The 15,707-nt window shown below is 34.6% G+C and overlaps 1 protein-coding gene across 1 annotated transcript; it reads left to right on the top strand.

The window, feature by feature from the left end:
• Window positions 1-1,644: 1,644 nt before the first annotated feature.
• Window positions 1,645-15,311, top strand: LOC143252364 (beta-1,4-mannosyl-glycoprotein 4-beta-N-acetylglucosaminyltransferase-like). Its single transcript, XM_076504365.1, has 2 exons — window positions 1,645-1,768; window positions 13,723-15,311. The coding sequence occupies exons 1-2, from the start codon at window positions 1,743-1,745 to the stop codon at window positions 15,050-15,052; spliced, it is 1,356 nt and encodes a 451-aa protein (XP_076360480.1). The 5' UTR covers window positions 1,645-1,742; the 3' UTR covers window positions 15,053-15,311.
• The last annotated feature ends 396 nt before the right edge of the window (window positions 15,312-15,707 follow it).

Below are 15,707 nucleotides of genomic sequence, written 5' to 3'. Positions count from 1 at the left end.
TCCTTATTCTCCAGACCTTGCCCCATCTGATTATTATCTTTTCCCCAGTTTTCAAAACTATCTTGATGGAAAAGAGTTTAGAACACATAAAGATGTCAAAACAACCCTCTCTACATTATTTTCCTCCAAATCCCAAGAATTTTAAAGAAGTGGTATTCAGAAGCTTGTGAATCGTTGGCAGGATGTAATTAATAATAATGGAACATACATTATTGATTAAATAACGTTAAAGCGTTTGAAATCCTCTCCCTTTTTCTTAACCTAAAATCGGACATTATTTAAGGGATGACCTGATAGTAACAAAAACCGTGACTATTAAGATATATAGGAGTGTAAAAAGTCACTATGCAGTAGTTATATCATGCTGTACTGATGGAATCAAACTCTTGTTATTTCTGATTTTTAAACAAACAAACAAAAAACTCTGCCAAAGGACAAAATTCCAGCAGGAAATTTTGCTCACGTTCACCAGAAAGGGTGGATGGAGGAAGAACGAGTCAAACTTTGGCTTGAAAAATTCTGCAAAAGGAGATCTGGTGGATGGTTTAGGCAACCAGCTTTGTTTAGTGTTGGACCAGTTTAGGTCTCATAAAATCGAGGCATCGAATAAAAAAGTACAGCAACTGAAAACTCAAATTGCTGTCATTTCAGGAGATATGACATCCCAACTACAACCATTGTATGTATCGATTAATAAGCCCTTCAAAGCTTTTATGAAGGAAAAATGGAATGGATGAAGGGCCTAAGTGGATTAAAACCCAGTGGCTGTACAAAAAAAAAAGCAACAACCGACTATTGCACGTGTGTGTCACGTGGTTCAAACTGCTCGGAAAGTAGCTAAGACAGAGACAGTAATTAAGTCCTTCAAGAAATGTGGTATCACTAATACAATGGATGGTACAGAAGATGATCTTCGTTACGAGTGAAGAGACAGCATTGTTGATTCTGATGATATCGATGAGTGGTAGTGATTGTCGAAAACATGACAAAAGTGGCCATATTTCTGGGTTCGAAGATAACTGAGGAATTAAATCTGTTTTTCCATTATTTCCAAAACTGTTGTTCTGTTTTAGCCCTTATTTCAGTATTGGTGTTATCTATGTATTTTTATGATTAAACATTATCGTCTGGGTAATAAAAATATTGCTAATCATAGATGTTTATTTTAATAAAACACATAAGCTTAGGTTTTGTTGGTGTAAATATTATTTGGTATTCTGTCTCCAACATTTGTTCTTTTCCTGAATATTGCATTCCAAAATTTGGCGCGTCTTATAAGCCGCAAAATACGGTTAGATTATATTTTACGAATTTTAAATCATCGTATTAGAAAACACACTATTTTGTAGCATTTATCATTTACTTCCAAACTGTATTTCAATATTTGAATTTTGTGTTTAACAAGTTACGCCTCACTAAATTGATGTACTTCCTACTCTCTATTTTACATCCGTAACATAACATCTGTAGCACGTTAAATATATGTTGGGAGACAAAACAAGATAATTATACGTATACTGAGCTGACAGCCTTGTCACGTGCTCGAAGTATCTATTGGTAGAAAGAGGTATACATATTAGCAGCGTTTTGTGGCGTAACATATTTTGCATGGCAGGTGTTCTCTTATTCCATCTGGCTTGTGAATAAAATGTTTGCTTATACATGCTAACATTTCAAATCGTAGTAACTGTGTATTGAAGTTCATAGCCAATTCAGATTCTTTTTCAGTCAGAAGGGGAGAAATGCACAGTTTTAACACGATATTGGTGTAAGTACAAAAATCTAAAATAAGTTGTTAAATTTGTTTTTAAAAGTTTATACCCACAGAATTCCAGTTAGGTGTTTGACTGTTACTGATCCAGAATCAAAGATAATGTCAGCTGTGGAACAAACGGATCCGTTAGCAGTAACGTGTTCCAGAAAAAGTGAAGGCCCGAAGCAATGTCTTTACACATTTTTAAACAGAGACCTGAAATTAATTAGTTAGGATAACGATGTATATTTTCCGTTTGTAACAAAACTGTTAAGGCTATTGTAGCCGTCCTAATTTTGAAATACTGGCCAGAGGAAAGGCGCCCATAAGTAGCACTCTATCATCCGCTGACTACCCCTGAGGGATTATCTGTCTCTTCTATAAAGCACGCATAGCTTAAAGTGCAGGGAATATTTTGTGGTATTGCAGAGATTAAAACTCAATACGCCAGCTCCGAAATTTGGAGCTCTACCATGAGGCCAATCCGCATCTCAATCAATTAAGATAATAATTTTCAGTTTAAAATGAAGTTTTTATACTCAGGGATTGTGAAATGTTCCAGATTATGCTTGATTGGCTTGTTATGAAATTCATGCAAAGCCACACCGGAGTTATGTGCGCGAGCTGTCCCTAATTTAGCAGTGATAAATGAGAGGGGTGGCAGCTACTCAGCCCACCCCCAGCTTTTAGGCTATTCTTTTACCAACAAATAGTGAGATTCGTCGTCATATCATGAAACTTCCACGGCTGAAAGGACGAGTATGTTTGGTGTGAAGATGATTGAAACTCAAGACCCACAGATACAAATCAATCGCTCCTACTTGCAGGCTATGTTAGGCCTCAATTGAGTATGAGCAAGCGAATATAATACATTAAGAACCATTACTTTTGATTATGTATCCCCACAGGACAGAGGCAATTGTACTAACTAAAAAAACTCAAACCCAGGGTTTGATTCCCAGTGATGGACGCATTAGATGATCGAACGTGGCTTTGCTCTAAAAACAAACAATTTTATTTCATTATATCTAACAAAGAGAGATTTGGAGAAACAGCAATCCCACTGTCGGGTAGACTTAATTTAACATGTTTTATATGCTGTGAAACATTACACTATTTATGGATTTTCATAATAAATCCGGTTTTCTTTTAAACCCATTAAATTGTATAATCTGTAAAAAATAACACGTCCTCTGATGATATTTAGTGGATTTTTATTTTACGAAATGTTACTTATTATGGTAACGTTTGCCATTTTTATAGTGAGTTCACTTTATTATTGCAAAGTATTTTCCAGTCTTGCTTGTTTATTTTCTCATACAAGTGGTTTGTTTCATTTGGCGCGAATTTATACAACAAATTCTCTCTTTTTAGCATTCTAAACACACAAAGCCGTGTAAGTGGTATAATTATGTGTGGTTTACCCTTAGTAAGTACATCAACTTGTCCCAAATCTAGAGTAGAAACACTGGAATATATATATATATAATATAATATATACTGTGCCTGCATTTCTGTTAAAATACACCCAGTGTTATTGTGTTGTACGATGGGAATACACTAACACTGAAATGTGAAATTTAGGGTTAACAGTTTTGTATAAAAAATGATGAGTTGTGTTATTGAATAAGTATATATTGAATAATGTTCAGATAATTTTAATATTCCTAAAATTTGGGATCAAACTCACCCAAACTGCAACTGATTTTTTTACACGTCTCTCTTAATTTTCTCATTTCGTATTCAAAATCCGAGGTGAGTAAGAATAGCATTTCAGATCCAGCTTTTGTGTACCACAAATTGCCGTCTAGGAGGCCTTTCGTCAATAACAGCTCTCTTGTATGGCTAAGTGTGTTAAGGCGTTCGACTCGTAATCCGAGGGTCGCGAGTTCGAATCCCGGTCGCACCAAACATGTTCGCCCTTTCAGCCGTGTGGGCGTTATAATGTGACGGTCAATCCCACTATTCGTTGGTAAAAGAATAGCCCAAGAGTTGGCGGTGGGTGGTGATGACTAGCTACCTTCCCTCTAGTCTTACACTGCTAAATTATGGACGGCTAGCGCAGATAGCCCTCAAGTAGCTTTGTGCGAAATAAAAACAAACAATCACAGCTCTCTTTAGTGGTCAGTTATTCTGATACGAACAAATGAAGAAGGGTGTGGGTGAGGGAAACATTTCAGATTTTTACGATCTTTCTGTGAGAAATTTTAGGCCTATTGATTTCTAGTGCTTCACCATCTTTGGACCTTTATGTTGTAACTTTGAAAAGTAGTATTTTGTACATACAATTAGCATTTCAAAGAATTTAATGTCCGATTCGGATAACAGGGCTCACAAATGGCACAGCAGTATGCTTGCGGACTTAGAACGCTAGAAACTGGGCTTTGATACCCATGGTGGGCAGAGCATAGATAGCCCATTTTGTAACTTTGTGCTAAATTACAAACAAACAATAATAGCCTTGTAGACGTTGGGTATTTCTGACTGGTTGTCTCCCCCCATTCCTGGTCAGCATTTTTAAATGGCCATCCATTTATTTCATGTGTGACAAAAGACGCTACACAAATGGGAAACATCAAATATCTGATCGATTTGTTTTAGCTAGTGTTTAAAGTGTTAAACCTTTAGTCAAAACTTTTTTTTAACAATATTATTTAAAAGATCCGTATAGAAAGATACAAAGTATACTCAACAAATTTCATGTTTTTTTTTCCCCATATTTATATAATTGTGCATAACTCCGTCCCTCTCTAGTACAGCAGTAAGTCTACTGCTTTACAACGCTAAAATCAGGAGTTCGCTTCTCCTCGCTGGGCTCAGCAGATAGCTCGATGTGGATTTGCAATAAGAAAACACATACACGCATAACTCTGAAACAAAGCACTGATAAAATAAATTAAAGATAAGCATGACTTAAAATTTTATATTATCAGTTGTGAAAAATAGATAAATAAATAACATTTTATTAACTGTGAGCTCACAAACAATTAAATGAACGCAAGAGTATCTAGTCTACTGCATAAGTGTGAATGAACTAATATTTGTTAAGAAAACTATTGAAGGAACGTAGATACTTTTCTCAAATACAGGCAAAGTAAAAATATAAACAGAAAATAACTTTCGCATTGGGATTATTTTTATTTTAAGTGTTTTAACGACCTTGTTTCTAGTTGACATTATCATGATTTACTTCCATATTTTTGAAATCATAATAGATATATAGAACAATAATAATGAAACGCTTCCACAACTACACGAGATAAAGATGAAAGGAATTTTTAACGGTCTTAAGAAACGTATGAGCCTTGGATGAAAAATAAGGCATTTTTTTGAGTTAGCAAAGCAACTACTGTAGTGTATGAAAAAAAAAAGACATTTTTGGAGTTCATTAAGCAATTACTGCTGTGTATGAAAAATAATACATTTTTTAGGAGATAAGACAATGAAAGTACTCTATGAACATTAAAATATTCCTGTGGAGTTAACAAAGCAATTACAGTAGTGCATAAAAATTAAGGCCTTTCTGTAGTTAAAGTAATTGCTGAATTGTGTGAAAAATAAAATATTTTTGTAGAATTACAAAAAATTACTGTAGTGTATGAAAAATAAGACATTTTCTTAGAGGTAACAAAGCAGTTACTGTAGAGTATGAAAAATATGGCATTTTTGAGTGGACAAAACAATTACTGTAGTGCTTAAAGGTGAATTTTCAACAAATTTAATAATTGCCTCAGAAACTGTACTTTGGTTAGGTATAATTCCTGTGTGGTTGCCATATTTTTAAACACTTTAGTTTTTGAGTAAAAAATGAAATAAAATTTGCGGGTCATCGAACTCAAGTTCCTCTTGGTCGTTCGGCTGTTTCCGTAACGTTTTACAACTATGACGTAACAGTTGCCAATCACGCTTCGTTGCGCGCCGACCATTTTGTTCCTTTCAGTGCTGGTGTTTTATGTAAACCTATCGGTGCTTTTTTCGGATTACATACTTTGTGAGACTATTTTTTGTCTTGATATTGCTACTTTATGTTTGTTTTATCATAACATGGTTTACTGCGTTGCTTATGTCTGTAAAAACGGTTCGGCATCGGGCAAAAGCTTCTTTTCATTTCCGTGCAATGAGAAGGAACCGGCAAGGTAGCGACAGTGGGTGCAGATGGTCAATAGGAAGAACTGGATTCCTTCACACCATGAAAAGCTTTGTCAAGATCACTTTGAACGCTCATGTTTTGTGTCGGATCCCACTGTTTTGAATTTCGTGGGTTTCAAGCCAGGCAGGTTGAGACTGAAAAAAACATCGGCAGTAGACAGGATCGTCCCCACCATCTTTCCTTGTGTAGAGCTAAGGACTGATCTCAGCCTGCAGCGTACAGGTTCCACCCCTCTGAAGCCATCCCTTGCCATAACGAAAAAAACAAACTTAAAGGTATGTGTGCAGTATAAAGCGATAAACAATAACTAGTATAATATAATAATTTAAAAAGTACAAGTTTTTGAAGAATGTAACAAGACATACACATTTCACGTTCATAAGTGTGTTTTGCATTTGTGGCACCTGAAAGTCAGTGAAACCTTGATTTCCTAGTCTAGACAGTGGACAAATCTATCCCAAATAGAGTATATTCCAAGTTTAAAAGCTGATAGATGTTTTTGTATCATTTTTACATATGGAAAAGTTTGAAGAATACCATTTTTCAAATTTAACATTTCAAGATAAATTGAAATAAGACTATGTCTTGAACATGTGAAGTAATCAAGTACATGTTATGTATTTAAAAAAGCATTGTAGACTTGTAAACAATCAAATATAAACTTTATAACATATTTCCATAACTCATCATAATAAAATTAATCTTAACACAGTACTTTGACATTGTCATATTAAATGTAAATCTCATAAACCTCATAAAGCATGTTGTTTTAATATATAATCTTATTTCTTCAGTATCACTCACAGTTCCGCTACTCTCACTCGTGGAACTGTCCTCATCACTAGAACTTGTCAGATCTGTGTCAAAAGTAACTGTTCTAGGTTCGTTCAGAGTAGGTTCGAATTGATATGGCGCTACTCAACACTGTTCAGAGAACAAAGTTAAAACAGACTCCGCCTCTGTTTCTCCGTATGCACTGGCCATGTTTAATTACATTAAACGCACTGGCGTTGGCGGTTTGTTTGGCAACTATTACGTCAGAGTACTTTTCCTAGCGGCAAACGTTAAAACTAACACGTTTGGATTGCCGCTCGGAAAGGGCTCTTTCTGCACCAAGTTCTATTTTTCATTTATTAGCACATATGTTTTATAAAAAATGTGAACCTGCAAAATCAATCAGTATGAGTAGTTCTTTTGACTGCAAAGTTCTCTTTTTTTTTCTGTAAAATTCACCTTTAAGAAATAAGGGATTTTATGACGTTACCAAAGAAATTGCTGAAGGGCATGAAAAAGAAGACATTTTTGAGAAGCTAACAAAGCAGTTACTGTAGTGTATGAAAAATAAGATATTTTTTGTGGAGTTAACAAGGAAATTATTGTAATGTATGAAAAATAAGGTACTTCTTATAGTTAAAAAAGCAATTACCGCAGTGTATGATAAATAAGACATTTTTGTGGAGTTAACAATGCAATTACTGTACGGTACATAAAAAGGGCATTTTTAAAGTGAACAATGCAATGTGTTATTAATAAACCAATTACTGCAGTGTATGAAAAAGAAAACATTTCAATGGCGTTAACGAAGCAATAACTGTAGTGTATGAAAATAGAACATGTTTGTGTAATTAACAAGTCAATTACTGTAGTGTATGAGAAATTGGGTATTTTTGGAGTTAAGAAAGCCATTATTGGAGTGTGTGAAAAATAAGACATTTTCTTGGATTTAATAAAGCAAGTATTGTAGTGTACGAAAAATAAGACATTTTTGATTTAACAAAGCAATTACTGTATTGTATGAAAATAAAACTTTTTTTGGATTTAACATTGCAACTACTGTAGAGTATGAAAAATGAGGCATTTTTGAGTTAACAAAGTAACTGTTAACATTTACACAGCACAAAAACAACAATGTTTTTTGTTGTTTAAAAAACAAGTATTTTAAATGTAGTGTATTTAAAATAAGGCATTTTTGGAGTTAACAAATCAAACACTGTATGGACGTAAAATAAGACATTTCTGTGAAGTTAACATAACAATTACTGTAGCGTATGAAAAACGAGACATTTTATTGCAGTTATTAAAAGCAATTTCTATAGTGTATGGAAAATAAGCCGTTTATGTGGAGTGAACAAAGTAGTTACTGCAGTGTATGAAATATAAGACATTTTTTTAGTTAATAAAGCAATTACTGTAGTGATTGAGAAATAATGCATTTTTGGAGTTTACAAAGCAATTAGTACAGTGTATGGAAAATAAAACATTTTAGTGGAATTGACAAAGCAATTACTCTAGTGTATGAAAAATAAGGCATTTTTGGAGTTAAAGTAATTACTGGAGGGTGTGAAAAATAAAACACTTTTGTGAATTAAGAAAATAATTACTTTACTGTAGGAAAAGTAAGCAATTTTTGGGTTTAACAAAGCAACTACTGTAGCGTATGTTCTACATGAAAATTTATTTTTAAAATTTAGTATTTGTAATGATAAGGAATGAATGCAGCAGTTCTTGAATAACGCTTTATTTTCATACTTTATAAGTAATCCGTTTGCCAATAATAATGGTAACCTTAGAACATTTAATTGATTAATGAATCATAAGTAAAAACAAATTCTAGTATGGAGATATTGTCCGTAGAGGTTTCTCCATTTTCGCTCTCATGAATTTATAAGCTGCATACGTAGTTGATTTCTGGAAAAAAACTTGAGTGGCAACATAAAGAGCCTGTAATTTTTAGAGTATTCAAACAGTTAATTTAGCAGTGGACACACCACTGATCAACTGATATTTGATTAATCAATTAGATTTTCTTTTGCAACCTGCTAACTTCAGATTACAACTCGAGCGTCCTAACCACCTGGCTATGCTAGGGCGCTCAAGTTGTAATATAGGGGTCGCAGGTTCGAATCCTCATCACACCAGACATGCTCGCCCTTTCAGCCGTGGGGGCGTTATAATGTGAAGGTAAAGCTCACTATGCGCTGGTAAAAGACTAGTCCAAGAGTTAGCGGTGTATGGTAGTGACATGCTGCTTTCCCTCTAGTCTTATACTGCTAAATTAGAGAAGGCTAGCACACATAGCCCTTAGGTAGCTTTGCGGGAAATGCAAAAACAAAAAGTTTGATTACATTGTTGTTTTATAACAATGAAGTAATACGGGTAGTTTTAGTGATATTTATTTATTACAAGCCTACCTGACAGAAGAATGATTTTTTTCCATCAAAAATATGTTAAAATTGCCAGCTGCAACTACTACAAGAAACAGTAATGTGTTGGTCTTCACGTTGTACAATGGCATGATTGTGCACTGTCATAAATTCAACTTACAATTATTATATTATGAGTAATGAGCTTTTTGTGCCTGGTAATACTGTTGGCAGATTTCCTCGGCAAAATTTTTCTGATATTTCAACTATGTATAAATAACCATTTTGCACGCAAGCTGGCCAGTAGAGTGTATAATGAACTTTCATATAACAAGCTGATTGCTTAGTATAGGGTTTGCTGTTGATCGGTCAAAGTTTCGGAACCATTTCATGAGGAAATGAAGAAGGGAAAAATGGAGTCTCCTGTCTTTATAATTTTGTTTTTTTTTTACTCTCGTTATGAATATTTTATACACGTTTATGAATTATGTACATTGATATATATATTTAAACAAGTAAAATGTTATCACGATGATGTACGAAAGAAATTCACTTCTGTTGCGCGCGCACATTTGATTAGTTGTATTAAAACACTTAACGCCTTATGACAAGTGGCATGAGGGGGTTGATGACCAGTCTAAGTGGTCAGTACAAATCTGGTTGATAATGCCATGGTGTAACATCGCATAGTTTGCTGGTATCATTCAATTCGCAACTTGAGGGTCGCGGGTTTGAATCCTCTTTTCACCAAACATGTTCGCTCTTTCACCCGTGGGGACGTTATATCTGCGGTCAGTCCCACTATTCATTGCTAAAGGAGTAGGAGTAGTCCAAGAGTTGGCAGTAGGTTGGTGATGACTATATACCTTCCCTCCAGTCTTACACTGCAGATACGGATAGTGCAGATAGCCCTCGTGTAGCTTTGACTTCTAATTTTTTAATTATAATAAGACGAATTACTGTTATAAGAATGATGTGTAAGTTATTCCTATATGATGATGTCACAAATTTGATTTTTACAAGATACAAAGACACTATCACATCTATTCACTTATTTGATATAAAATCTCCTCTCATATTGGACATCTCAAAATAAACAACAGGTCAGACAATAATTGACCGTGAAAACACTCTAGAAACTATGCGACCTTTTCAAGAACAAAGGCTATGACGACATTACAGCAACAACCACAACACAGAGATAGTATGAAATAAAATCTCTGGTGGCATGAACTTTTTTTTAAACCATCAAGCCATGATATGCACAGAAAATGTTTTGTTAGACATCCGGTTGAACTATTTAAAAATATTTCATTCAATCCGGATATATACTACTGAAAATAGTTGGTAATAAAAATATTAAAAGACAATGTCTCTTTTATAAGTCATCAACAAAAGCTTTCATCTACTGTTTCTTTAAGTTTTTCCAAACAATAAAACCAGTTTTTTATGTGTGCGTGGATGCAGTGACAAGCGCCATGTTTGTGAACGTGTACTCTGTAGGGTAGCACGAAGAACCTAAGGGATACATGCAAAACTGTAAAGAACATGCGCTGAATATGAAGGGTGGAGACATTTTGACCTATGTATATGACACGTTGTCTAATAAACAAAAGCTTGAAGTTTAGGAAAGTCGTAAAATTGTTGATAGAAATATTGCTGTTATCTGGATCATTGGAAAGCTTAGTTTTCCATTTAGAGCACAAGAGGTGAAGTTGCACACGAGTTGGAAACAGATGAGGTAAATCACGGTATTTTGTTGGAGCTGATAAAACCTCTGAGTCAGTAAGACATGCCATTCTAAAAGTTTTGAACAAAGTCATTAGTAATTCCAAGAAACTCAAAAAGTCCAGATCAATTTCAGCAGTAAAACAACAGTCAACAAGCTGTTATTTCTAATAAAGAATAAGATTCATTAAGTTATATCAGATGAAGTTAAAAATGCTGATATGTTCTCAGTACAGATTGATTCCACACACGATGTCACTACAACTGATAGTGTGCTGTGGTAGTCTGGTATGTGCTTGGTAGGAAAGTAATTAAAAAGACTGCAAGCTTTAGTCTCCTTCCTCGGCTATAATGGTAGTGGGCGAGGACTATTGGATCTAGCAAGAAGCGTATTTGGAGACTACAACAATATCGACAAGCGTGTTTCGAACAGCAACTTGCAATGGCTTTTAGGTAAAGCTTTCTTCTGCCATAGAGACAAACGTGTATCGCTATTCACATGTACCAGTTTCTGCCATAGAGACAAACGTGTATCGCTATTCACATGTACCAGTTTAGCTGTGATAGACTCAAGAAAGATGTGTGTTGCAGTAATGTCTTTATTCTATCTGTAGCAAAATGCCTCAGATTTCTCCAAATATTTCTACGCGTGAATGAATATCTGGAAAAAGGAAATTAAGAACAAGTTAGGTGGCAAAAAAACCAAAAAACGGAAGAAAATTGAGTCGATAGGTGAAACGTCAGGAAAATCAGGTGCATTATCAGCTGTGTTCGAGACACCTACAAACCACTTGAAAAGTGTTTTCCCAGACATGATCAAGTGTCCAGTAATATTACTGCTTGAAAGTCATGTGATGCTGCCATTAAAGCAAAGACCAGAGGGATCCTGAAGGCTTTCTTGGTCACACACATATCTATTACTATTTTTCATTAGATTAAAGCTTTATGAGAATGCCTTCAAACAAGTGTGCTCGATTTAATTCAGACATGGAGGCAAATACAGTAGTGTATAATTCCAATGTGACCACATGGAGTGCAGACGAATTTATCAGAAAATAAACGCAATTTTGAACAGCATTTATTGGCCAGGTATGTCATATGTTGAAGAAATTGGTGAAGTCAACTGAATTGTTTGTTCGAAGGAAGAAAAAGCGATACGCTAAGTATGATAAAACAAGCTTTGTAGAAGGTGATACAATCACATAGAGGATTTATACTCTTAACGTGAAATTTGATCAACCAATAGAAAGTCTAACTTAACGATCCGTAGAACATGGTCAACTGTGTGCTTAAACGTAATGTTCTGAGCCAAATATTTATATTGACATAGCAAAAAATGGACCTGTTTCGTGATTCACGGAATGAGATTAGTCATCCTCTCCCACGCCTAGATCTTATAAAAATAAGATCTGAACTGGAGTATTTTCCAAGTTGGTAATCGAAAACTAAATGAAAGTTTTAATGATCAGTACGCTGCATTGGAAGAGGTGTTCCTTGAGGTAGGTGACACCACTAATGCATCCCAAACTGACCATAGACTAGAACACAAAGAGTTTGCTTCGTGCAAAAGTTTCCAGAGGTACAGATGATGTTTAATGGTGTAAGTTGCTAGAGTGCTTCGTGGTACGTTCAAAAGAACATGAAAACTTACACAGAGTGTATCACCTTATTTTGGCAATCTCCATTACTCAAGTTAACTATCACAAGTATTTTACGAAGCTTAATATAATAAAAACAAGACTGAAGAACTTGGTAACAGCTGAGCATATTGAGGTCATTATGCTCATTAATACTGATGTGAGCACTTGAGCTGAACTTGATTTCAAATGTTCATATACTGTTGTTAATGCACATAAATATTGGACACTTACGTGTGTTATTTCATCTATTTGTTATACACATATAGAAGTGGAACGTACTAATATATAAAGTATACATTCATTTTCATTTACACCATATCTTTGTAAGGAACCATACTTTTATACATGAGTCTTATGTTCCACTGAACGAACTGATATCATAAGTGTTTCCTATTTTAAAATTAGAGTTAGGGGCTGTATTTAAATAAAAATAGTCTTGAAATATATGAGTACGATATCAATTTGACATATTTTTCACAAATTATTAGGTCATCAATGGTGCGCCCCTAATAATCCTTCACCAGTGTCCCCAACGGAGGCTCTGTTCACCATTAATAATAGTATTCCAATCACACTGTTCGACATATCCAAGAAATTACGACAATATTAACTATATTTGTCATGAGGTATTACGTTAGACCTATTGTGTTTTAACACTATATTTCTAATCTGGTCTCTTCGACTTTCAAAAACTTTGAGGGTGTATAATAATAATATCTCATCCACAGTATATTGGTTATATCCATTACCGCCTACGCGTTTCTGTCGATCCAAAGCTCGTCAGGCTCACTGAGATATAACGAACACAAAACTGTTCGAAATAATATTTACATAAGTTATTTGATACAACAACAATTGTTATGGTGTGAACGTTTCAATCTAACTGGCATTCAGATAAAACTTCGTTCTGTCCAGAAGGATCACGGAATCTAATGGAGTGACTTTTCAAAGATATACAACTAAGTTTAAATTAAACTATTGATACATAATGGTCTATAATAAGCTTAACATGGTGTTTTATGATAAATATGATTAATTACACCACGCTTTGCCAGCTTCTAAATGACGCCCACACCATAACAATTGTTGTAGTTTCAATTCTAACAATGATGTTTATTTAAAATTTAATGATAATTAACCCACCAATTATAACCTAAAAAAAATATTTGGAAAATATCTGCTCTTGAATATTAATATGAACAATGAAAATATAAATAACCATTTTTATCAAAGTTACTTCTTCGTGGTTTTTATGTCTCATTATTTCCAAATAGATATCTCAAGCCAATGTTTCTTTCCCTTTTACAGGAATAAAAATCAGTTCGTGAAAGAAAAGTTGAAAAGAAGACTGGTGGGAGTATTTCTCGTTTTAACCTTCTTCGGTGTGTTTATACATCAACACGCACCAAAAAGTTCATTTCTTCAGAAGAATAGCACCAGACCCAGAAAAATTAGTTATAAATTTGGAAGCTTTATAAGTCCACTGTACGTCGAAAATTTTAAACTAGTAACCTTTCATAAAAGTGGGTTTGTTACAATTTCACAAAACTTAACGTGTTTGATAGCGGGAACTAATCTGACAAAGACGACTCTAGAAGGCGATGATCGAAGTTGTGTTTGTTTACGAGGTTGGAACGGAAAGGACTGTGGTTTTCCTCAGTCGTTCTCAGAGTCTACATTTCCTTGGATCAGAGATCAACTTAAACAAAGGGCTAGACCTCGAAGAGTGATTAACGCCATCAATATTAATAACGAGTTGGAATTATTCGAGATACGTGTGTGGGAACTTCACCACAAGGTGGATATTTTTCTTGTGTGTGAGTCCAACTATACTGCTAAAGGTGAAGGAAAACCTCTGCGATTATTTGAAAGCTTACAGAAAGGTTTTTTACAGCAGTTCCAAGAAAAGATTGTCTATGTTTTCTTGGATCATTTTCCAGAAGATGGTCGAGTAAACGGTTGGGCAGCTGATGATTATCTTCGGACATTTTTAGGACAACAGGGTCTATCACAGCTCAGCGGTCTTAACAGCGATGATTTATTTGTTTTGAATGATGCAGATGAAATTCCAAAAGCCGAAGTCTTAGAATTTCTTAGACAATATGATGGTTATTCAGAACCAATCTTTCTTAACTTGAAATGGTTCCTGTACGGTTTCTTTTGGCAGCAACTCCAAAAGACAACGTTTATAAGAGCTGTTTGTACCATTAAAGCATTAAAAGAAGTATGGAAAAACGACGCAATCCAATTGCGTCGTCAGGATATGCGGGAAACGTATAGAAGAGCATCGAACAACAACTATAATGCATCTCTCAATCCATGGTTCTTAGGTTCGAATGAATTCCATGCAGGTTGGCATTGTTCTTGGTGCTTCAGTCCTGCTGACATTCAGATAAAACTTCGTTCTGCCCAAAATGATGACGGAATCCGATGGGGCGACTTCCCAGAGAAATACAACCTAACTTATATCAAGTCATTGATACGTAATGGTCTATGGTTTGATAACACTAAGACAGTGGTGGGAAGAATCGTTTTCACTTATGATGATGCACCTTTCTATGTGCTTAAAAATGCCGAGCGCTATAAGCATTTACTAAATAACTCTTTCGTTAAGGAAAAAGAGAATGCTACAATATAAACCTTCAGATAGTTATAGATGCGAAAATAATATTTTGTTTTAAAACAATAAAAATGATAACATTTTGCTTGGTTATCAGTAACAAAATATTCATACCCTTCTTGAAGGATAACCATCATATTCGGTTTATTGTTGAAGACAAGTAGTTATTATTTAGTATTCAGAATAAAATCTATAACTAGGACATTTTTTTGTTTTTCTCGCACAACAAATGTAAACCACCTGATACTTATCACTTATTCTTTTGAAAATATGTTCGCTTTTTAACCTTGGGGGTGTTATAATGTTACGGTCATTACCCCTATTCGTTAATAAAAGAGAAGCAACACATATTTTCCGTAAGCAGAGTTTCATTTTACTCAAGATAGGAGAAAAGAGCTTGTCACGTGAAATGTCACTTATGTTTACTATACCAGAATAAACCTAATAAAGTAAAACAAAAAAAACAACACTAAATATAGGAAAAGCGGCAGCATTTATACACTGTATAGTAGGTGGAACGACAGTTTTATACCGGACTTCCTGTTTCGCATATGCCAAGCTGTATTAAGAGGAAACCCTTTAGCAAATAATGGAAAACATTCCGTTTTCAGTTCCAAGTACTTTTTGTGTTGATATGATAATACTGTATCTCCTGTCCACTTTATCAATATTT

This window comes from Tachypleus tridentatus, chromosome 6, assembly GCF_004210375.1.
Source record: "Tachypleus tridentatus isolate NWPU-2018 chromosome 6, ASM421037v1, whole genome shotgun sequence".
NCBI classification, from domain to species: Eukaryota; Metazoa; Arthropoda; class Merostomata; order Xiphosura; family Limulidae; genus Tachypleus; species Tachypleus tridentatus.
The sequence above is the reverse complement of the archived record's forward strand: the minus strand, read 5'-3'. Positions and strand labels throughout refer to the sequence as shown.